The sequence below is a fragment of the Bombina bombina genome, chromosome 6, assembly GCF_027579735.1.
Source record: "Bombina bombina isolate aBomBom1 chromosome 6, aBomBom1.pri, whole genome shotgun sequence".
NCBI classification, from domain to species: domain Eukaryota; kingdom Metazoa; phylum Chordata; class Amphibia; order Anura; family Bombinatoridae; genus Bombina; species Bombina bombina.
Genome location: NC_069504.1, coordinates 855,379,329 through 855,404,535, shown reverse-complemented (window position 1 = coordinate 855,404,535; position 25,207 = coordinate 855,379,329). Strand labels below are relative to the sequence as shown.

Genomic DNA, 25,207 nt, shown 5'->3' with positions numbered 1-25,207 from the left:
CAAAAAACTTACCTTTTAAACTTCACAGCAGCTGCTGCTTCCTCCGGTCTCACAAGCCATTTCTGATGTCAGAAATGATTGATAGGTCATCCTCCAATCACAGATTCCCCCCCGGGGGATTCAGTGTCTGATTCACTGCTGTGATTGGAGGAAGCCAGATACCTCATTTTAGACCCAGGAAGAGGCTTTGAAACAGGTGGAGGAAGCTGGAGCTGCTGTGAAGATTAAAAAGTAAGTTTATTTTCACAACAGGAGTGAAATGAAAATATTGATGAATTAAAGTGCCCCTGTTTTTAATCAAAGTTTTAAAAACCGGGCACTTTAGCATCAAAATTTACATTCACTTTAAACCCTTGACTGTGTATGTGTATTTTGCATTTATTGTCTTGAATTTGTGGTGTTGCTTTGTGGGTGTCTTATTTTTCCTCTGTAATGAAGCATCCTGGAACTGTCCCAACTACATTAATCCTTTAGAGAGGGTAGATCCGCTAAACACTTAGTATCCTTTTTTTAAACGTGTACTTTGCAAGATTGCGTCTGTATCTGCCTCTTCTCAGCTTTGCAGTCCCTTTTTGGATCACCTTATGCATTCTAATCAGCCTAATGCTGCTTTTGCCTCTAAAAGAATCTGTTCTCCCTCTGTTTTCTCTATACTGGTGAGTTCTTCAGCTTTTGCTTCAGGATTTAAAGGTTTTGTGCGCTCAACTATTTCTGAGATGTGATCGGCTATGCCTCCAAGTAAGTGCAATAAAATGCCCTACCCTATACTAAATTACAAAGTAATCAGCTCTTTTACCAGCCCTTAAAATGGCTTTTTGCGGGGCATTGCCCTAAAGTAATCGGCTCTTTTACCTGTAAAAAAAAATACAACCCCCTCCCAACATTAATGATCGGAACAGCCAATAGAATGCAAGGTCAATCCGATTGGCTGATTGGATCAGCCAATCGGATTGAACTTCAATCCGATTGGCTGATTGAATCAGCCAATCGGATTTTTCCTACCTTAATTCCGATTGGCTGATAGAATCCTATCAGCCAATCGGAATTCGAGGGACGCCATCTTGGATGACGTCCCTTAAAGGTACCTTCATTCGGTGTTAGGACGTCGTTGGAAGAAGATGGCTCCGCGTCGGCTGGATGGAAGATGGCTCCGTTCCGGATGATTGAAGATAGAAGACGCCGCTTGGATGAAGACTTCTACCGGATGGAGGACCTCTTCTGCCCCGCTTGGATGAAGAGTTCGGCCCGGCTGGGTGAAGGCGGCTAAAGGTAGGGTGATCTTCAGGGGGTTAGTGTTAAGTTTATTTAAGGGGGGTTTGGGTGGGTTAGAGTAGGGGTATGTGGGTGGAGGTTTTAATGTTCGGGGGGGTTGTATTTTTTTTTTTACAGGTAAAAGAGCTGATTACTTTGGGGCAATGCCCCGCAAAAAGCCCTTTTAAGGGCTGGTAAAAGAGCTGATTACTTTGTAATTTAGTATAGGGTAGGGCAGGGGTTCTCAAGCCAAGTGAACTCAAGGCCCGGTAAATTTTAGCCGGAGCTGTCCAGGGCCCGGTAATCATTGGGAGTGGGTTGTAAAGTGTGGAGACTTTATATATATATATATATATATATATATATATATATATATATATATATGTGTGACAGTGGGTTAATTTTATACACACACACACATATATATCCCAATATCCCACTGACACCAATTAACTATTATTTAATTAACCCACTGTACACCAATGTATTTTTTAAATATATATATATACAGTGTATATATATATATATATATATATATATATATCTATATCCCACTGAAACCAATTAATTATTATATAATTAACCCACTGTACAGAAATGTAATATATATATATATATACAGTGTATATATATATATATATATATATATATATATATATATATATATATATATATATATATATATACACACACACATTGGAGTACAGTGGGTTAATTATATAATAATTCATTGGTGTCAGTGGGATATAAATATATATAAATACATTGGTGTACAGTGGGTAATTATATAATAATTCATTGTGTCAGTGGGATATAAATACATTGGTGTACAGTGGGTTTTTACATAACAATTCATTGGTGTCAGTGGAATCCATATATATATATATATATATATATATATGCGCATTGGTGTCAGTGGGTTAATTATAATAAAAAGACGTTCATTGGTGTCAGTGGCCACCCTAATTATGTTACATCATTGGTGTTAGTGGGCTTACTAACCTGTGAGCCGATCTGGTTCTTCTCACGCTGTGTCACGCTCCCTGCCGCTACACGATAACAACGCACAAGCAGACATGCGCACTGGTGCTCTGACAGGCCCGTCCAGAATTTCAGAGCTATGTTGAGTGGTGGGCCTGTCGGAGTGAGCGTCGGGTCGCGGCCCGGCAGTAGGGCCGTCGCGGCCCGGCTGTTGAGAATCACGGGGGTAGGGCATTTTATTTTTTTGGGGGGCTTTTATTTTATTAGGGGGCTTAGATTAGGTGTAATTAGTTTAAACTTCTTGTAAAAAAATTTTATTTTCTGTAATTTAGTGTTTGTTTTTGTACTATAGTTTAGTTTATTTAATTGTATTTAATTTTAGGTAATTTTAGGTAATTCATTTAATTAATTTAATGATAGTGTAGTGTTAGGTGTAATTGTAACTTAGGTTAGGATTTATTTTACAGGTTATTTTGTATTTATTTTAGCTAGGGAGCTATTAAATAGTTATTAACTATTTAATAACTATTCTACCTAGTTAAAATAAATACAAAGTTGCCTGTAAAATAAAAATAAATCCTAAAATAGCTACAATATAATTATTAATTATATTTTAGCTATCTTAATGTTTATTTTACAGGTAAGTATTTAGTTTTAAATAGGAATAATTTAGTTAATAATAGTAATATGTATTTAGATTTATTAAAATAATATTTAAGTTAGGGGGGTGTTAGTGTTAGACTTAGGTTTAGGGGTTAATAAGTTTAATATAGGTGGCGGCGGGGTCTGGGAGCGGCGGTTTAGGGGTTAAACATTAGGGGTGTTTAGACTCGGGGTACATGTTAGGGTGTTAGGTGCAGACACTTCCCATAGAGATCAATGGGATATCGGGCAGCAGCGAACATGAGCTTTCGCTGCTGTCAGATTCCCATTGATTCCTATGGGATCCGCCGCCTCCAGGGCGGCGGATTGAAAACCAGGTATGCTGGGCCGGAATAGTGCCGAGCGTACCTGCTAGTTATTTGATAACTAGCAAAAGTAGTCAGATTGTGCCGAACTTGCGTTCAGCACATCTGTAGTGACGTAAGAATCGATCTGTGTTGGACTGAGACCGGCGGATCGTAGCTTACGTCACTATATTCTACTTTTGCCGGTCTCTAGCCTTTGATAACTAAGGCGAATCAGCCTCGCCACAAATAAGCTGCGGAATTCCAGCGTATTTGTGGTTGACGGCTTGATAACTAGAGGCCATTTATCTCTACTGTGACTGGAGGGAAATGAGCTTTTCTCTGTTCTTTGTTCCCAAGAAGTCTCTCATTTCTTCAAAAGCATGATTGGAGGATCAATTTTCCAGATTTCTCTTTTTCCTCTAACTAGAGTTTCCTTCCTAGGTTTCATTATAGACTCAACCTTTATAAGACTCTCTTTGACAGATCAAAGGAGATTAAAGTTACAGACAGCTTGTTAATGTCTTAAAGTGAAGGCAAAGTTTGATGAATGAAAGCCGGTTTTTAAAAATACTGTTAAAAACAGAGGCACTTTTCATTCATTAAAGTTTAGAAAGCAGCCGTTTTGTTTAAAAACTTACCTTTCTTCTCTTCACAGCCTGAGCAGCTTTCCCCGCCCGGAGATCCTCTCTTCACACGTCAGCAATGACTAATCCGGCTTCCTCCTATCACAGAAATGACCTCAGGCAATGTTACCTCTGGAGGGAAAGTTGTGATTGGAGGAAGCCGGATTAGTCATTGCTGACGTGTGAAGAGAGGATCTCCGGGCGGGGGAAGCTCCTCCGACTGTGAAGAGAAGAAAGGTAAGTTTTTAAACAAAACGGCTGCTTTCTAAACTTTGATGAATGAAAGTGCCCCTGTTTTAATAGTATTTTTAAAAAACGGGCTTTCATTCATCAAAGTTTACCTTCATTTTAGGTCATTTCCCTTTCCTACAATAGCATTTTGCATGGAGATGCTAGGTCTAATGATAGTAGCATTTGATGCTATTCCATTTTCTTGGTTTCACAAGAGCCCTCTTCAGCTTTGTAAGTAATGCAAAGATTACACTCAGCACTCTTTTTTTGATCTCAGAGCAAGACAATTTCTTTCCTGGTGGACAAATCAACTGTTTATTTCTCTGTGGGTATCATTTGTTCATCTAACCTGGGCTGCTATCATGACAGATGCAAGTCTTTCAAGTTGGGGTGCAGTTTGGGAAATTCAGGAAAGCACAGTGAGTTTGGTTTCCTCATGAGGTGAGGATACAAATAATCATTCTGGAACTCCATGCAATATGCAGGGCCCTTCAGAGCTGGCCTCTTCTGAAAATAGACTTATCTGCATTTTTATTCAAACAATGTCACAGCAGTGGCTTATAACAATCTCTGTACAATTTCTGCTGTTCATATTGCAGGAGTGAGCAATATTGCATATTGCAGGAGTGAGCAATTGGAAGCAGATTTTCGTAGTTGCCAATCTCTTCATCCTGGGGAGTAGTCTCTTCATCTGGAAGTTTTCCATCAGATTGTAGAATGGTGGGGTCTCCCAGAGATAGACCTGATGGCTTCTAGGTTAAACAAAAAGCTTTCTGGATATTTTGCAAGGTCCAGGGATTCTCAAGCAGAGTTTGTGGCTGCACCTGTAGTTCCCTGGTTGTTTTTTCGTCTTGCTTACATCTTTCCACCCATTGTTCTGTTGCCAAGAGTGATAGCCCGGATCAAGCAGGAGCTGTCATCAGTAATTCTGATTGCTCCAGCTTGGCCTTGGACTTGTTTTGTGGAACTGGTGCAGATGTCAAGTTGCCCTCTGTGGTCTCTTCCTCTGTCCCCACGATCTTCTATCTCAAGGTCCCTTTTTTATCAGAATTTAAAGTCTCTCAACTTGATGGCTTGGAGATTAAACACCTAGTTTAAAAACAGAGATTTTTTTTTTATTCTGTCATTGAAACCTTAATTCAGGCCATTAAACCTTCAGGCAGTTTTAAGGACTGCTTGATTTCTTGCCAAAGGTGGTGTGTTCGGGAGATTGTTGTTCCATCTTTTTGTCCTAATCGAAAAAGAATTCTAAAGAGAGGTTTCTTTATAATTTGGATGTTGTAAGAACCTTGAAATTCTATTTACAGGAAACTAAGGATTTTAGACAATCCTCACGACTGATAGATATATGAAACTAGAAGCGCTTGTCTCAACCAAATTATGAATAGTTAAAAAGGAGGAATCAATAAATTTCCAATAATCTTAATAATAGTACACACTTATGAACTAATCAATTGGTCAATGTTCTTACTGATATAAATGTCTGTAATGTCCATAAGCTTTGATGTTATAAAGTGTCAGGTCAGACTCACTCAGGAGAACAAAACAACTCAGCAGGGGACATGTGATTGGGAGAAGGGATTTGCAGGTTAGATTTCCCGGAGAAGGTTTTACGGAGAAGGAATTAAAGGGGACAAGAACATAGTTAACGTCCTCCTGGAACTACTTCAGTCTCCTCCAGGTGAAAATACTGCCAGTGATTGGCCCATACACATGTATGCCTTCTTCTGATTGGTTCACCAGCTGTGACACCACTACAACTTTGACAGCATTTAACCCCTTTGCAGTCAAGTAGATCGGGTGGTGACGTCACACGCCGAGTCTTGCAAGGATACAGCCGTGAGAGAAGCACCGGAATACTCTTCATGTTTGATGCTATGTGCTTGACTTATTTGGAAATTTTGTGAGTAGATTTTAATTGCGTGCTAATTAAAAGTGTTGTTGGATCTCACACTATTGCAGTTCCCTTTTCTTTTTGCGCTCCAGATCTTTTCTACTTTGGAATCCTCACGACTGTTCATTTCTCTGCTTCTAGAAGGGGTCAAAAGGCAACATCTGTTACATTAGCTTCCAGGCTTAAACATTTGATTAACAAGGCGTACTTGGAGGTGGGACAGTCTCGTCCTAAACATATTACTGGCCATTCTACTACATCAGCTTCTACTTCTTGGGCTTTTCTAACAAGGGAGACTTAATATAACCGAGGGGAGGTATCCTACTCAGAATGAATAGCCCATTGGGACAAGAAATGTAAAATGTATCCTTTTAATGCAAGATTAAAATCACAATTTGTAAAAACATACATACTGCTGCATATTAAAACATAAGTAAAAAACACAGAAAAACACAATGAACCCCCTCCTCTATGCTGGACATGCAGTGTCAAAAGCCATAAATTATGTATAAGTCAAGTGCCATAGAACTACAATCTAATAAAGTTGAGGCCAGTACAATCTGAGTAACCACTAATAAGGGAACGGCGAGTACAAAAGAGCCCTATACTCAAACTATTATTGTGGATAATTATATAGAGTAGAAGTCTCTATCCTTTCACCGTTCACCGTACCAGTTATTTAACAAATCTGGGTATTCCCGTACTGCACCTCCTAAAAAAAAAAAGTTATGCAAACCACCCAAATAATTAAGGCACAATACTCAAACTATTATTGTGGATAATTATATAGAGTAGAAGTCTCTATCCTTTCACCGTTCACCGTACCAGTTATTTAACAAATCTGGGTATTCCCGTACTGCACCTCCTAAAAAAAAAAGTTATGCAAACCACCCAAATAATTAAGGCACAAGAGTAGAACTCAAAAGAAGAAGAAGAGCTTGTCTCTGAATGCCTGACTAATTGTCCTTTCCTTATTATTTGTAGACTCAACAGTTCATGTATTTGTTTGCAGGAGTAATGACTCATGGAATATGAAAGAGAAAATGTAATTTATGCTTACACTGCATTCGGCAGTTTCATTCACGGCTGAATGTGGAAGAATGCTGCCACTTGTCATTTTACTCTTTCCAGATTTTAATGTTTTTCACTTTCACAAGCAGAAATCGGGCTCCGAAAAGAATTGAATGCTGCGATTGGTGGCCTTCTTTCGCATTCGGGAGTTAACAAAACTTTGGAATGCACAGGTCAAATGCTTACCTGCTAAATTAATTTCTTTCATGGAGGTAAGAATCCACAAGAACCACCCTTTTCTTCTTAAACGGGAAGAGTCCACAGCTGCATTCATTATTTTTGGGAAATACAGAACCTGGCCACCAGGAGGAGGCAAAGACACCGTTGGAGCCTATGCATGAAGTAGACATTAAATTGTTGTCTTGGAAGGTTCCTTTTCTACGGGCTATTGCTTCTGCGCGCAGAGTATCTGTGATTGCTGCCTTGCAATGCGTCTTCCTTATCTGGCTTCCATGCTGATAAGGCTGTTCTACAAACCAAGTTAGGTTTTCTTCCTAAGGTGGTGTCAATTTGCAACCTCAATCAAGAGATTGTGGTTCCTTTCTTATGTCCTAACCTTCTTTGTCGAAGAAACGTTTTCAACGTAATTCTGGATGTGGTTTGTGCCCTGAAGTCCTATCTTCAGGCCACGAAGGAATTTAGACAAACTTCTTTTATCTGTTTGTTCTCTTTTCAGGAAGCGTGGGGGTCAGAGGGCCTCTTCGGCTTCCTTATCTTTTTTGGCTGAGGAGTGTCATCGGTTTAGCATAAAGTCAGCGGGACATAAGCCTCCTCTAAGGATTATGGCTCATTCTACGAGAGTTTCCTCTTGGGCCTTCAAGAATGAGGCCTCTATAGATCAGATTTGTAAGGCGGCTACCTAGTCCTCCTTACATACTTTTTCGAGACTTTACAAGTTTGATGTTTTTGCTTCTGCTGAAGCAGCCTTTGGGAGAAAGGTTTTGCAGTCTGTGGTGCCCTCAGATTAAGGTCTGCCTCTATTTTTTTCCATCCCGTTTTGCATTCAGTGTCCTCTATAGCTTGGGTATTGTTTTCCCAAAAGTAATGAATGCAGCTGTGGACTCTTCCCGTTTAAGAAGAAAAACATAAATTATGCTTACCTGATCATTTTCTTTTCTTCTGATGGGAAGAGTCCACAGCTCCCCGCCCACATTTGTGGTGGCCGTTGTATTCTTCTGGCACCTTTTTCACCCTGATATTTCCCCTACTGTTCCTTGTTCCCTTGGTAGAATGACTGGGGGAGTAGGGAAGTGGGGGAGGTATTTAAGCCTTTGGCTGGGGTGTCTTTGCCTCCTCCTGTTGGCCAGGTTCTGTATTTCCCAAAAGTAATGAATGCAGCTGTGGACTCTTCCCGTCAGAAGAAAAGAAAATTATCATGTAAGCATAATTTTTTTTTTTTTTTATGATCTTAGAGTTTTGGTAATCTTTGCCACCGCTTCCTAGTGGCCAGGAGTAATGACTCATGGACTCTCACTAACATAAATGTATCAGATAAGCATAAATTATATTTTCATATAAACGGTCACTTATCCTAGTGTAATAAATCAGAGTCTCTTTTGTGTAGTCAATATTTTAGTAAGGATTTTCATGCTTCCCTCTCATTTTATTTGTGCAACATGTTTTGCTCTTGGTTTTAATTTATTACATGGGTATAGTATGGGTTTTGCAAACTTTGAGTTTTTTGAGATACTAGGATGAATTGTCAAGTATATTTTTCTTGTTTTTCTCCATTTCTTTTAGTACTCTCCCCTCCCATCTCCATGGTCTCTTCCCTCTTTGTCTCTTCTGTCGTCTCTTGTCTCTGAGAATCGTTTTCTAAGAAGTAGTGAGCTTAATCGACGTCTCCACTGGTCCTATAATGTATTGCAACCTGAGGACCTGCCCACCCCACCTGTGAGTTTGTCATCTTTAACACATTGCCCAGTTTAAATGCCTAGGTGTTTCTTATGTTGAAACCATTTTTAATTTCACTCCAGCGACTTCTGGGAGTACTCCACACATCTTCATCTGGTGTCCTCAAGTTAAAGGATCAGATGTTCTCTCTACCGTGCTTGATTTTGCCCCGTCCACCAATTGCTTGGATTGGTAATTAATTTACATTATGTCTGTTTAAACATATCCTGATGTCCATATTTTCATTAGTTCTCTTCAACTTCTCTAACCCTTTTGTCTCCAGGTTCACCAAAAAGTAGAACCTACCTCATCCGGTTCCTCAAAGGGAATAGTCCTTTGTTCAATGCTTTCAAATGCCAACTAATCACTGTATCTACATGTTCTCATACAGCAATTTTTACTTTATGTTGTGCTAAAGGAAAAAAACAACTCTACAACCTTAGTTTCTTGAAGTGTGACAATCTAACTGTATAGTTTCCTCCAAAGCAAAGAAACATCTTATGTTTTTAAAAGGGGAAGTTACTACCTCTTTTTATTTCAGTAGTTATGGAGAGTTATTCTATTGATCTGTACCTCAGAGTAACCTATCCCAAGTCTATAAGGACTAACACACTAGTGTCAGTTATGAACTACTAATATTTGTTAAATTATAGGTTTTTCTGCAAATTAGCAAGAAGTATCTATTAACCAGTGAGTATAAGCTGGAAGTATCTATCAGCTAAGGAGTATTAGTAGGAAGTGTCTTTCAACCAATGAACATCAGTAGGAAGTACACAACCAATCCTATATTATAAAAGACAAGAGTTTGTCTGAAGCCGTCATGCGCAGTTCAGACAAACTCTTGCAGCTGATCGCACGCGAGAGAGAGAGAGAGAGACAACACGGCCCGTGTCAACGGGCTTTAGGACTAGTGCATCTATATTAGATTAAATTTCATTTGAAAGCTTTCACTTTTTTTCTGCTTTTTTAGAGTCTGCTGTTTCATGTAGTTGAGAGATTTTTTTTTAAATTACAGTGTCCTTTTAAGGATGCTAGGCCTACCTTTTCAGATGCCTCTAAAAGGACAGCATTATTTAGCAGTTTCCCAGAGGAGACTAAGCTATAACGTTTTGTGTTGGTGAGGAAACACATTGCAGAAACATTTTAGCTTCCCCTGCAAAGCTATCTTTTTAGTTTACCAGTAATAAAATACCTGACTTTCCCAGACTCATCAGGAGTCTGGAAAAGTTCCCCAAGTGGAATAAACCCTATTTTTTTAGTTTGCCATAGTTGGTTAGACAGTGCTCCATTGGCACAAAGATTATATTTCTTTTTCTACAGGTTACCCAAAGAACACACACCACATCTAGTTAGCTGTATCTTCAACAGCAACAGCCCATACTTCTGTAAGTTCCTAAAATGGCATAACTCAAAAGGTGTATAGCCTGTATTGCAATAACCAAGTATTATGAATGTTAAAAGGATCATACTCTAATTTCATAGCTCCTCTCCACCTCTCAAGGTTCTTTATTGGTACCAGTATCTTCTGTTAAAACCATTTCTCTCCATTGCTAGGTAATTATTCATTGATGGCTTGGCATAGAGTACTGCAGATTGACTGTCTCAGGCTTCCCAGGGCCACATTATTTCAGCCGTTTGTTTATAAATTTTCCTTTTTATATAAAGATGGCAATGATTATATTCTCCTTTCACTGTTTTTTTCTTTTCTTTCCAATTTCCTGAATTCTTTTCAGGTTGTGTTATTAAGGTGTCTGAGTATGAGCTGATCATGGAAAAGGTTGAGAACAAAGTGAAAGAGAAAATAGAATACAAGTGAGAAACTCACCCCTACGATTGCTATTATTTTATAAGTCGGTTTGTCAGACTTGACTAATTTTTCTCTCTGTTTGTGTTACTTTCAGAACATATGTACTTTTCCTCTGTCAAAATGTTCAGGTTCTCCATCAGCCACATATCTGCTCATCGTGCACCGACAAAGCATCTTGTGTGCCACGCCCCTCCAAATGTCCTCGAACTTGTGTCCCCTGGGTATCTCGCTTATTTGTCATAGGCCGGGTGGAGGGACGGGGCCCCAGGTCCAGTTCTGAAGGTGGCCTTCAGTTTCAAGCCCAAGCCACATGGGTAGGAGGCCCACAGCTGTTAGAGGCAAAATATAATTATGAAGATGGAGAACTTAAAACGGAAGAAGACAAACCGCTTAACAGGGTAAGAAAGGAAAGTGCTATCTTTCAAACTTGTCTTTTCAAGCCTAAGTTTGCACTTGCTTTTTTCTTCTACTCGTATCGCTCCCCTCTTTTGTAGGTTTTGCTGCTTTTTTCTGGTTCCTCAGTGCGATGGTTTAATTTTCTTCAGCCAAACAGGCTATATCGTCTTATTGCAACAGGAGAGACGGTGAGATACTATTACTGCCAAGTCGCATAGCAAAAACAAGAATTTTCCTAATATCTTCTTTTTTTCCTTAAGCTTATTATGCGGGGTAGGGTAAAGTCTTTGCTGCCTGTATTACTTTGCTCTCTATACTAGCTCTTTGGTGAAAATTCAAAGTCACCATTGCATTCTGCCTCATAGTCACTTGTAGAAGGGTTGGGTTCAGAGTCCATATCCGTTTTGGTTTTGTCAGTGTATCAATCTCTCTTTATAAAGAATTTAGGGATTTTTGACCGTCAAAGTGAGTCTTCGTTGCAAATTTCAAACTGCATGGAATGCTTCACAGTCCACAGTGAATGGACATTACAAGATGTAGAGGTAGGTAACTTGATTATTTTTCTCTAACTATATACTAGGACTAGTATCTTTTCCCCTCTGGCCTAGTAACTTTTAACCCCTGACTAGTGAACTACAGTGATATTTTTTCACCCTTGTATTTATGCATATATATATATACAGTATGTGTGTATCTATCTATATATTTCTTTCATGTAATTGGCAAGTCCATGAGCTAGTGACGTATGGGATATACATTCCTACCAGGAGGGGCAAAGTTTCCCAAACCTCAAAATGCCTATAAATACACCCCCCACCACACCCACAATTCAGTTTTACAAACTTTGCCTCCTATGGAGGTGGTGAAGTAAGTTTGTGCTAGATTTCTACGTTGATATGCGCTTCACAGCATGCTGAAGCCCGGTTTTCCTCTCAGAGTGCAGTGAATGACAGAGGGATGTGAAGGGAGTATTGCCTATTGAATGCTATGGTCATCCTATCGGGGATCTATTTCATAGGTTCTCTGTTATCTGTCGTAGAGATTCTTCTCCTACCTCCCTTTTCAGATCGACGATATACTCTTATATACCATTACCTCTGCTGATTCTCGTTTCAGTACTGGTTTGGCTATCTACTATATGTAGATGAGTGTCTTTTGGTAAGTAAGTCTTATTTTATTTATGACACTCTCAGCTATGGTTTGGCACTTTATATGTAAAGTTCTAAATATATGTTTTATACTTATATTTGCCATGATTCAGGTTAATCAGTATATTTCCTTTTTTCAGACTGTCAGTTTCATTTTTGGGAAATGCATATAAATAAAAAAAATTCTTACCTGAAAATTTTTTCATTTGACTTTTCTTCTAAATTGCGGGCTGTTAGGCTCGCGGGTGCAAAAAATGCTAGAATTTCTTGCCTCATTTTTGGCGCGAGACTTTTTTGGCACGAGAATTACGTTTGATGTCTATGACGTCATTTCCGGTGTCGTAGTTGACGCCGAGAGTTTTCACGTAGTTGCGTCATCTATGACGCTCGTGTTGCAGACGTTTTTGGCGCCAAAAAATTTGTCAATTGTGGGCGTCATACTTGGCGCCATTTTTTTTTTACATTATTTAAGTCTTTGTTTCTTTTTGCTTCTGTTTACCAGAGGCTTATTCTGTTTGCATTTTTTCCCATTCCTGAAACTGTCATTTAAGGAATTTGATAATTTTGCTTTATATGTTGTTTTTTCTATTACATATTGCAAGATGTCTCAAGCTGACCCTATATCCGAATCTACTTCTGGAAAGCTGCGGCCTGATGTCAGTTCTACCAAAGCTAAGTGCATTTGTTGTAAACTTGTGGTAACTGTTCCTCCGGCTGTAGTTTGTGTTAGTTGTCATGATAAACTTTCAAAAGCAGACAATATTTCCATTAGTAGTAATCCATGTACCTGTTGTTGTTCCTTCAACATCAAATGTTCAGGATATTCCTGTTAATGTAAGAGAATTTGTTTCTAATTCTATTCAGAAGGCCCCTGTCTGTTATACCACTTTCTAATAAACGTAAAAGGTCTTTTAAAACTTCTCATAAATCAGATGAATTTTTAAATGACCGCCAACATTCTGATTTATCTATCTCTGATGAGGATCTATCTGGTTCAGAACATTCTGCCTCAGATATTGACACTGACAAATCTTCATATTTATTTAAGATGGAGTTTATTCGTTCTTTACTTAAAGAAGTGTTGATTGCATTAGATATGGAGGAGTCTAGTCCTCTTGATATTAAAACCAGTAAACGTTTAAATTCAGTTTTTAAACCTCATGTAGTTATTCCAGAGGTTTTTCCAGTTCCTTATGCTATTTCAGATGTAATTTCTAGGGAATGGAATAGTTTGGGTACTTCATTTACTCCTTCTTTAAGGTTTAAGAAATTGTACCCTTTGCCGGCTGATAGATTGGAGTTTTGTGAAAAAATCCCCAAAGTTGATGGGGCTATCTCTACTCTTGCTAAGCGTACACGTACTACTATTCCTACGGCAGATAGTACTTCTTTTAAAGATCCTTTAGATAGGAAGCTTGAATTTTTTCTAAGGAAGGCTTATTTATGTTCAGGTAATCTTCTTAGGCCTGCTATTTCTTTGGCTTATGTTGCTGCAGCTTCTACTTTTTGGTTGGAGGCTTTAGCGCAACAAGTACCAGATCATAATGTGTATAGCATTGTTAAACTTCTTCAACATGCTAATAGTTTCATTTGTGATGCCATTTTTGATATCATTAGAATTGATGTCAGGTATATGTCTTTAGCTATTTTAGCTAGAAGAGCTTTATGGCTTAAATCTTGGAATGCAGATATGACTTCTAAGTCAACGTTGCTATCTCTTTCTTTCCAAGGTAATAAATGATTTGGTTCTCAGTTGGATTCTATTATTTCAACTGTCACTGGCGGGAAGGGAGCCTTTTTGCCTCAGGATAAAAAATCTAGGGGCAAATTTAGGGCTGCTAACCGTTTTCGTTCCTTTCGCCAGAATAAGGAACAGAAGCCTGACCCTTCCCCTAAAGGAACAGTTTCCAATTGGAAGCCTTCTCCAGTCTGGAATAAATCCAAGCCTTTTAGAAAATCAAAACCAGCCCCCAAGTCTGCATGAAGGTGCGGCCCTCATTCCAGCACAGCTGGTAGGGGACAGATTACAATTTCTTTCATGTAATTAACAAGAGTCCATGAGCTAGTGACGTATGGGATATACATTCCTACCAGGAGGGGCAAAGTTTCCCAAACCTTAAAATGCCTATAAATACACCCTCACCACACCCACAAATCAGTTTTTACAAACTTTGCCTCCAAGGGAGGTGGTGAAGTAAGTTTGTGCTAGATTCTACGTTGATATGCGCTCCGCAGCAAGTTGGAGCCCGGTTTTCCTCTCAGCGTGCAGTGAATGTCAGAGGGATGTGAAGAGAGTATTGCCTATTGAATGCAGTGATCTCCTTCTACGGGGTCTATTTCATAAGGTTCTCTGTTATCGGTCGTAGAGATTCATCTCTTACCTCCCTTTTCAGATCGACGATATACTCTTATATTTACCATTACCTCTACTGATTCTCGTTTCAGTACTGGTTTGGCTTTCTACAAACATGTAGATGAGTGTCCTGGGGTAAGTAAGTCTTATTTTTTGTGACACTCTAAGCTATGGTTGGGCACTTTATTTATAAAGTTCTAAATATATGTATTCAAACATTTATTTGCCTTGACTCAGAATGTTCAACTTTCCTTATTTTCAGACAGTCAGTTTCATATTTGGGATTATGCATTGAATTATCATATTTTTCTTACCTCAAAAATTTGACTTTTTTCCCTGTGGGCTGTTAGGCTCGCGGGGGCTGAAAATGCTTCATTTTATTGCGTCATTCTTGGCGCGGACTTTTTTTGGCGCAAAAATTCTTTTCCGTTTCCGGCGTCATACGTGTCGCCGGAAGTTACGTCATTTTTTTGACGTTATTTTGCGCCAAAAATGTCGGCGTTCCGGATGTGGCGTCATTTTTGGCGCCAAAAGCATTTAGGCGCCAAATAATGTGGGCGTCTTATTTGGCGCTAAAAAATATGGGCGTCGCTTTTGTCTCCACATTATTTCAGTCTCATTTTTCATTTGCTTCTGGTTGCTAGAAGCTTGATATTTGGCATTCTTTCCCATTCCTGAAACTGTCTTATAAGGAATTTGATCTATTTTGCTTTATATGTTGTTTTTTCTCTTACATATTGCAAGATGTCTCACGTTGCATCTGAGCCAGAAGATACTACAGGAAAATCACTGCCTGCTGGATCTACCAAAGCTAAGTGTATCTGCTGTAAATTTTTGGTAGCTATTCCTCCAGCTGTTGTTTGTAATATTTGTCATGACAAACTTGTTAAAGCAGATAATATTTCCTTTAGTAATGTACCATTGCCTGTTGCAGTTCCCTCAACATCTAAGGTGCAGAATGTTCCTGATAACATAAGAGATTTTGTTTCTGAATCCATAAAGAAGGCTTTGTCTGTTATTTCTCCTTCTAGTAAACGTAAAAAATCTTTTAAATCTTCTCTCTCTACAGATGAATTTTTAAATGAACACCATCATTCTGATTCTTTGGACTCTTCTGATTCAGAGGATTCTATCTCAGAGATTGATGCTGATAAATCTTCATATTTATTTAAGATGGAATTTATTCGCTCTTTACTTAAAGAAGTACTAATTGCTTTAGAAATAGAGGATTCTAGTCCTCTTGATACTAATTCTATACGTTTGGATAAGGTTTTTAAAGCTCCTGCGGTTATTCCAGAAGTTTTTCCTGTTCCTAATGCTATTTCTGCAGTGATTTCCAAAGAATGGGATAAATTGGGTAATTCATTTACTCCTTCTAAACGTTTTAAGCAATTATATCCTGTTCCGCCTGACAGGTTAGAATTTTGGGACAAAATCCCTAAAGTTGATGGGGCTATTTCTACCCTTGCTAAACGTACTACCATTCCTACGTCAGATGGTACCTCGTTTAAGGATCCTTTAGATAGAAAAATTGAATCCTTTCTAAGAAAAGCTTATCTGTGTTCAGGTAATCTTCTTAGACCTGCTATATCATTGGCTGATGTTGCTGCAGCTTCAACTTTTTGGTTGGAAACCCTAGCGCAACAAGTAGCAAATCGTGATTCTCATGATATTATTATTCTTCTTCAGCATGCTAATAATTTTATCTGTGATGCCATTTTTGATATTATTAGAGTTGATGTTAGGTTTATGTCTCTAGCTATCTTAGCCAGAAGAGCTTTATGGCTTAAGACTTGGAATGCTGATATGGCTTCTAAATCAACTCTACTTTCCATTTCTTTCCAGGGAAACAAATTATTTGGTTCTCAGTTGGATTCTATTATTTCAACTGTTACTGGTGGGAAAGGAACTTTTTTACCACAGGATAAAAAATCTAAAGGTAAAAACAGGGCTAACAATCGTTTTCGTTCCTTTCGTTTCAACAAAGAACAAAAGCCTGATCCTTCGTCCTCAGGAGCAGTTTCAGTTTGGAAACCATCTCCAGTCTGGAATAAATCCAAGCCTGCTAGAAAGGCAAAGCTTGCTTCTAAGTTCACATGAAGGTACGGCCCTCATTCCAGTTCAGCTGGTAGGGGGCAGGTTACGTTTTTTCAAAGAAATTTGGATCAATTCTGTTCACAATCTTTGGATTCAGAGCATTGTTTCAGAAGGGTACAGAATTGGTTTCAAGATGAGACCTCCTGCAAAGAGATTTTTTCTTTCCCGTGTCCCAGTAAATCCAGTGAAAGCTCAAGCATTTCTGAATTGTGTTTCAGATCTAGAGTTGGCTGGAGTAATTATGCCAGTTCCAGTTCCGGAACAGGGGATGGGGTTTTATTCAAATCTCTTCATTGTACCAAAGAAGGAGAATTCCTTCAGACCAGTTCTGGATCTAAAATTATTGAATCGTTATGTAAGGATACCAACGTTCAAGATGGTAACTGTAAGGACTATATTGCCTTTTGTTCAGCAAGGGAATTATATGTCCACAATAGATTTACAGGATGCATATCTGCATATTCCGATTCATCCAGATCATTTTCAGTTCCTGAGATTCTCTTTTCTAGACAAGCATTACCAATTTGTGGCTCTACCGTTTGGCCTTGCTACAGCTCCAAGAATTTTCACAAAGATTCTCGGTGCCCTTCTGTCTGTAATCAGAGAACAGGGTATTGTGGTATTTCCTTATTTGGACGATATCTTGGTACTTGCTCAGTCTTTACATTTAGCAGAGTCTCATACGAATCGACTTGTGTTGTTTCTTCAAGATCATGGTTGGAGGATCAATTTACCAAAAAGTTCTTTGATTCCTCAAACAAGGGTAACCTTTCTGGGTTTCCAGATAGATTCAGTGTCCATGACTCTGTCTTTAACAGACAAGAGACGTCTAAAATTGATTACAGCTTGTCGAAACCTTCAGTCACAATCATTCCCTTCGGTAGCCTTATGCATGGAAATTCTAGGTCTTATGACTGCTGCATCGGACGCGATCCCCTTTGCTCGTTTTCACATGCGACCTCTTCAGCTCTGTATGCTGAACCAATGGTGCAGGGATTACACGAAGATATCTCAATTAATATCTTTAAAACCGATTGTTCGACACTCTCTAACGTGGTGGACAGATCACCATCGTTTAATTCAGGGGGCTTCTTTTGTTCTTCCGACCTGGACTGTAATTTCAACAGATGCAAGTCTTACAGGTTGGGGAGCTGTGTGGGGATCTCTGACGGCACAGGGAGTTTGGGAATCTCAGGAGGTGAGATTACCGATCAATATTTTGGAACTCCGTGCAATTTTCAGAGCTCTTCAGTTTTGGCCTCTTCTGAAGAGAGAATCGTTCATTTGTTTTCAGACAGACAATGTCACAACTGTGGCATACATCAATCATCAAGGAGGGACTCACAGTCCTCTGGCTATGAAAGAAGTATCTCGAATTCTGGTTTGGGCGGAATCCAGCTCCTGTCTAATCTCTGCGGTTCATATCCCAGGTGTAGACAATTGGGAAGCGGATTTTCTCAGTCGCCAAACGTTGCATCCGGGCGAATGGTCTCTTCACCCAGAGGTATTTCTTCAGATTGTTCAAATGTGGGGACTTCCAGAGATAGATCTGATGGCCTCTCATCTAAACAAGAAACTTCCCAGGTATCTGTCCAGATCCCGGGATCCTCAGGCGGAGGCAGTGGATGCATTATCACTTCCTTGGAAGTATCATCCTGCCTATATCTTTCCGCCTCTAGTTCTTCTTCCAAGAGTAATCTCCAAGATTCTGAGGGAATGCTCGTTTGTTCTGCTAATAGCTCCGGCATGGCCTCACAGGTTTTGGTATGCGGATCTTGTCCGGATGGCATCTTGCCAACCATGGACTCTTCCGTTAAGACCAGACCTTCTGTCGCAAGGTCCTTTTTTCCATCCGGATCTGAAATCCTTAAACTTAAAGGTATGGAGATTGAACGCTTGATTCTTAGTCAAAGAGGTTTCTCTGACTCTGTGATTGATACTATGTTACAGGCTCGTAAATCTGTATCTAGAGAGATATATTATAGAGTCTGGAAGACTTATATTTCTTGGTGTCTTACTCATCATTTTTCTTGGTATTCTTTTAGAATTCCGAGAATATTACAATTTCTTCAGGATGGTTTAGATAAGGGTTTGTCCGCAAGTTCCTTGAAAGGACAAATCTCTGCTCTTTCTGTTCTTTTTCACAGAAAGATTGCTATTCTTCCTGATATTCATTGTTTTGTACAAGCTTTGGTTCGTATAAAACCTGTCATTAAGTCAATTTCTCCTCCATGGAGTTTGAATTTGGTTCTGGGAGCTCTTCAAGCTCCTCCGTTTGAACCTATGCATTCATTGGACATTAAATTGCTTTCTTGGAAAGTTTTGTTCCTTTTGGCCATCTCTTCTGCCAGAAGAGTTTCTGAATTATCTGCTCTTTCTTGTGAGTCTCCTTTTCTGATTTTTCATCAGGATAAGGCGGTGTTGCGAACTTCTTTTGAATTTTTACCTAAGGTTGTGAATTCCAACAACATTAGTAGAGAAATCGTGGTTCCTTCATTATGTCCTAATCCTAAGAATTCTAAGGAGAAATCGTTACATTCTTTGGATGTTGTTAGAGCTTTGAAATATTATGTTGAAGCTACTAAATCTTTCCGAAAGACTTCTAGTCTATTTGTCATCTTTTCTGGTTCTAGAAAAGGTCAGAAAGCTTCTGCCATTTCTTTGGCATCCTGGTTGAAATCTTTAATTCATCTTGCCTATGTTGAGTCGGGTAAAACTCCGCCTCAGAGGATTACAGCTCATTCTACTAGGTCAGTTTCTACTTCCTGGGCGTTTAGGAATGAAGCTTCAGTTGATCAGATTTGCAAAGCAGCGACTTGGTCCTCTTTGCATACTTTTACTAAATTCTACCATTTTGATGTATTCTCTTCTTCTGAAGCAGTTTTTGGTAGAAAGGTACTTCAGGCAGTGGTTTCGGTTTGAATCTTCTGCTTATGTTTTTCATTAAACTTTATTTTGGGTGTGGATTATTTTCAGCAGGAATTGGCTGTCTTTATTTTATCCCTCCCTCTCTAGTGACTCTTGTGTGGAAAGATCCACATCTTGGGTATTCATTATCCCATACGTCACTAGCTCATGGACTCTTGTTAATTACATGAAAGAAAACATAATTTATGTAAGAACTTACCTGATAAATTCATTTCTTTCATATTAACAAGAGTCCATAAGGCCCACCCTTTTTTGTGGTGGTTATGATTTTTTTGTATAAAGCACAATTATTCCAATTCCTTATTTTATATGCTTCGCACTTTTTTCTTATCACCCCACTTCTTGGCTATTCGTTAAACTGATTTGTGGGTGTGGTGAGGGGTGTATTTATAGGCATTTTAAGGTTTGGGAAACTTTGCCCCTCCTGGTAGGAATGTATATCCCATACGTCACTAGCTCATGGACTCTTGTTAATATGAAAGAAATGAATTTATCAGGTAAGTTCTTACATAAATTATGTTTTTTCAAAGATGTTTGGATCAGTTCAGTTCAAAATCATTGGATTCAGAACATCGTTTCTCAAGAGTACAGAATAGGTTTCAAGGTAAGACCGCCTGTGAGAAGGTTCTTTCTCTCACGCATTCCAGTAAACCCAGTAAAGGCTCAGGCTTTCCTGAAATGTGTTTCAGACCTGGAGTCATCTGGGGTAATTGTGCCAGTTCTATATCTGGAACGGGGTCTGGGGTTTTATTCAAATCTGTTCATTGTACCAAAGAAAGAGAATTCTTTCAGACCAGTTCTGGATCTAAAAATTTTGAATCGTTATGTAAGAATACCAACATTCAAAATGGTGACTCTAAGGACTATTCTGCCTTTTGTTCAGCAAGGGCATTATATGTCCACAATAGACTTACAGGATGCATATCTTCATATTCCAATTCATCCAGATCACTATCAGTTCCTGAGATTCTCTTTTCTAGACAAGCATTACCAATTTGTTGCTCTTCCTTTTGGCCTAGCAACAGCTCCAAGGATCTTCTCAAAGGTTCTCGGTGCCCTTCTCTCTGTAATCAGAGAGCAGGGTATTGCAGCGTTTCCTTATTTGGACGATATCTTGGTACTTGCTCAGTCTTTACATTCTGCAGAATCTCATACGAATCAACTTGTGTTGTTTCTTCAAAGACATGGTTGGAGGATCAATTTACCAAAAAGTTCCTTGATTCCTCAGACAAGGGTAACCTTTTTGGGATTCCAAATAGATTCAGTATCCATGACTTTGTCTCTAACAGACAAAAGACGTCTGAAATTGGTTTCAGCTTGTCGGAACCTTCAGTCTCAGTCATTCCCTTCAGTAGCTATGTGCATGGAAGTTTTAGGTCTCATGACTGCAGCATCGGATGCGATCCCCTTTGCTCGTTTTCACATGAGACCTCTTCAGCTTTGTATGCTGAACCTTTGGTGCAGGGATTATACAAAGATATCAAAATTGATATCCTTAAATCCCAATACTCGACTTTCTCTGACTTGGTGGTTAAATCACCACCGTTTAGTTCAAGGGGCCTCTTTTCTTCGTCCAACCTGGACTGTGATTTCAACAGATGCGAGTCTTTCAGGTTGGGGAGCTGTCTGGGGATCTCTGACAGCGCAGGGGGTTTGGAAATCTCAAGAGGCGAGATTACCAATCAATATTTTGGAACTCCGTGCGATTTTCAGAGCTCTTCAGTTCTGGCCTCTTCTGAAGAGAGAATCGTTTATTTGTTTTCAGACAGACAATGTCACAACCGTGGCGTATGTCAATCATCAAGGTGGGACTCACAGTCCTCAGGCTATGAAAGAAGTATCTCGGAAACTTGCATGGGCGGAATCTAGCTCCTGTCTAATCTCTGCGGTTCATATCCCAGGTATAGACAATTGGGAAGCGGATTATCTCAGTCGCCAGACTTTACATCCGGGAGAATGGTCTCTTCACCCAGATGTGTTTCTTCAGATTTTTCAGATATGGGGGCTTCCAGAAATAGATCTGATGGCTTCTCATCTAAACAGGAAACTTCCCAGGTATCTGTCCAGATCCAGGGATCCTCAGGCGGAAGCAGTGGATGCGTTGTCACTTCCTTGGAATTATCAACCTGCTTATATCCTTCCGCCTCTAGTTCTTCTTCCAAGAGTGATTTCCAAAATCATGATGGAACGTTCATTTGTACTGCTGGTGGCTCCAGCATGGCCACACAGGTTTTGGTATGCGGATCTTGATCGGATTTCCAGTTGCCAATCTTGGCCACTTCCGTTAAGGTCAGACCTTCTATCTCAAGGTCCGTTTTTTTCCATCAGGATCTCAAATCATTAGATTTGAAGGTATGGAGATTGAACGCTTAGTGCTTAGTCATAGAGGTTTCTCTGACTCAGTGATCAATACTATGTTACAGGCTCGTAAATCTGTGTCTAGAAAGATTTATTACCGAGTTTGGAAGACTTACATTTCCTGGTGTTCCTCTCATAAGTTCTCTTGGCATTCTTTTAGAATTCATAGAATTTTACAGTTTCTTCAGGATGGTTTGGACAAGGGTTTGTCCGCAAGTTCCTTGAAAGGACAAATCTCTGCTCTTTCTGTTCTGCTTCACTGAAAATTGCTAATCTTCCTGACATTCGTTGTTTTGTTCAGGCTTTGGTTCGTATCAAGCCTGTCATTAAGTCAATCTCTCCTCCTTGGAGTCTTAATTTGGTTTTGAGAGCTTTAAAGGCTCCTCTGTTTGAGCCTATGCATTCTCTGGACATTAAATTACTTTCTTGGAAAGTATTGTTTCTTTTGGCTATCTCTTCTGCTAGAAGAGTTTCTGAATTATCTGCTCTTTCTTGTGAGTCTCCTTTTTTGATTTTTCATCAGGATAAGGCAGTTTTGTGGACTTCATTTAAATTTTTACCTAAGGTTGTGAATTCCAACAATATTAGTAGAGAAATTATTGTCCCTTCGTTGTGTCCTAATCCTAAGAATTCTTTGGAAAGATCTTTGCATTCTTTGGATGTGGTAAGAGCTTTGAAATATTATGTTGAAGCTACTAAAGAGTTCAGAAAGACTTCTAGTCTATTTGTTATCTTTTCTGGTCCTAAGAAAGGTCAGAAAGCTTCTGCTATTTCTTTGGCTTCTTGGTTAAAACTTTTGATTCATCATGCTTATGTGGAGTCGGGTAAATCCCCGCCTCAGAGGATTACGGCTCATTCTGCTAGGTCAGTTTCTACTTCCTGGGCTTTTAAGAATGAAGCTTCTGTTGATCAGATTTGCAAAGCAGCAACTTGGTCTTCTTTGCATACTTTTACTAAATACTACCATTTTGATGTTTTCTCTTCTTCAGAAGCAGTTTTTGGTAGAAAAGTTCTTCAGGCAGCTGTTTCAGTTTGATTCTTCTGCTTATAATTTCAGTTTTTTTCATTATAAGATTAAAACTTTTTGATTTGGGTTGTGGATTCTTTTTTCAGCGGAATTGGCTGTCTTTATTTTTATCCCTCCCTCTCTAGTGACTCTTGCGTGGAGTTCCACATCTTGGGTATTTGCTATCCCATACGTCACTAGCTCATGGACTCTTGCCAATTACATGAAAGAAAACATAATTTATGTAAGAACTTACCTGAAAAAATTCATTTCTTTCATATTGGCAAGAGTCCATGAGGCCCACCGTTTTTTTGTGGTGGTTATGATTTTTTTGTATAAAGCACAATTATTCCAATTCCTTGTTGATGCTTTCGCTCTTTTCTTATCACTCCACTTCTTGGCTATTCGTTAAACTGAATTGTGGGTGTGGTGGGGGTGTATTTATAGGCATTTTGAGGTTTGGGAAACTTTGCCCCTCCTGGTAGGAATGTATATCCCATACGTCACCAGCTCATGGACTCTTGCCAATATGAAAGAAATGAATTTATCAGGTAAGTTCTTACATAAATTATGTTATATATATATATATATATATATATATATATATATATATATATATATATATATATATATATATATATATATATATATATATATATATATATCCCTACACTAAAGGTATTATTTGTACGTTGTAGTCCATATGTGGTAAAAATATCTGTAGAAATTTTAAGCTGAGGCGAAGTAATAGTTTTCTTGCACAAGCCACTTTAGCATATAATGTAAATGTTAACCTAAGATGAGACAAAGTGTGCAGTCGTGTAGTATGCTTTTCTCAAGCAATGACTCAAAAAGGGAACAACTCAGGCGCTCAAGCATAAAATATAATTCATAAGATTAAGGGGAAATAATACTCAAAATAGTAAAGGCAGTTTTTTAACAGAAGTATTTTTGCAGTGCACATTATTATTTCGTGTGCGCAGGTGAGTACAATATATCTAGCAATGCTCCGTGTATTTACATTTAAAAAACATGCCTGTTCAGAATGTGCTGGTGGTTCGTGTTGTGTCTACAAAGATGCAAAATAATCTTCACAAAACTATGGAAACCACCAACTGCTACAACCAGGCACGGTGTTTAAAATCTTGCTACAGCGAGCATATCTAGATATGATCTCTCACATATGCACTGTGCTAAATTAAAGCCATCTGTCTATAATGAATTCTTTTTAACCCCTCTGGCTGCCCTATGTAGAGCAGTTATTGTTTAAAGGGACATTTAAACTGCTGGACACAACTACAATTGATTGGTTGCTACTTATCATGTGTTTATTACTCCTCATGTGTCTGCAGCTCTCAGAGCTGCCAATTGCAGAAGCTCTGCATTATCATACTGGGCGCTGCCATCTTGGAGCTCGTGTATTCTTGCACCCTGTGACAGAAGTGGTGAGCACTCGCAGATTAGTGAATTTGCTGAATTTTCACAGCTGTATTGTTTGTTGATTTGGCGTACGCAATACAGAGCGTTAGCTTTACAATTATACAGGTTTTATACACAGTTTGAAAGTTACATGAGAGAGGCCACATGATTAATAAAGAGAAATGCAGACACTGCAAAAGTGTAAAGCTCATGTTGTGTATCAAGCATGCTAACCCAGAGAGCAAAATACAGCTGTCAAAAATCCTGCCACACTACTGATCAGTGAATGTCCTCACTTTTGTCACAGAGTACAAGAATACCTAAGCTCCAACATGATGGCACCCTGTATGAAGAACTTGACCAACTGGTACCAGTAAGGGGTTAAAATAAGAGTTTCTTTTTTAGAACACAATGAGTCCACGGATCATCTTAATTACTAATGGGATATTTACCTCCTGGTCAGTAGAAGGCGGCAAAGAGCACCACAGCAGAGCTGTTAAATAGCTCCTCCCTTCCCTCCCAATCCAGTCATTCTTTTTGCCTACGTTAGTGATAGGAAGAAGTAAAGTGAGGTGTTAGATTAGATTCTTCAATCAAGAGTTTATTATTTAAAAGTAGTGCCAGAGTGTGCTGCTTTATTCTAGGGTGCAGCTGTAGTCCATATCAGTCTCTTCAGTAGAGCTTTGGTGGCTTTAGAGCAATGGGAACTTGTGGGACATAATTCTCACTACACCTCCCATATATTGATGCTGCCCTGCCTCTGGAAAACCTGAGAGATTCTAACTCAGGACTTTCTCTTCA

General features: G+C 39.0%; 1 protein-coding gene across 3 annotated transcripts in view; it reads left to right on the top strand.

The window, feature by feature from the left end:
* CTC1 (CST telomere replication complex component 1) overlaps positions 1-25,207 on the top strand; it is a 210,478-nt gene that overhangs the window by 48,414 nt on the left and 136,857 nt on the right. For all 3 annotated transcript variants that reach the window (XM_053718286.1, XM_053718285.1, XM_053718287.1), the window contains 6 exons: positions 8,742-8,894; positions 8,978-9,086; positions 10,628-10,706; positions 10,796-11,099; positions 11,196-11,285; positions 11,538-11,639. In XM_053718286.1, coding sequence (XP_053574261.1) covers positions 8,742-8,894; positions 8,978-9,086; positions 10,628-10,706; positions 10,796-11,099; positions 11,196-11,285; positions 11,538-11,639 — 837 coding nt within the window. The remainder of the gene's footprint in view (positions 1-8,741; positions 8,895-8,977; positions 9,087-10,627; positions 10,707-10,795; positions 11,100-11,195; positions 11,286-11,537; positions 11,640-25,207) is intronic.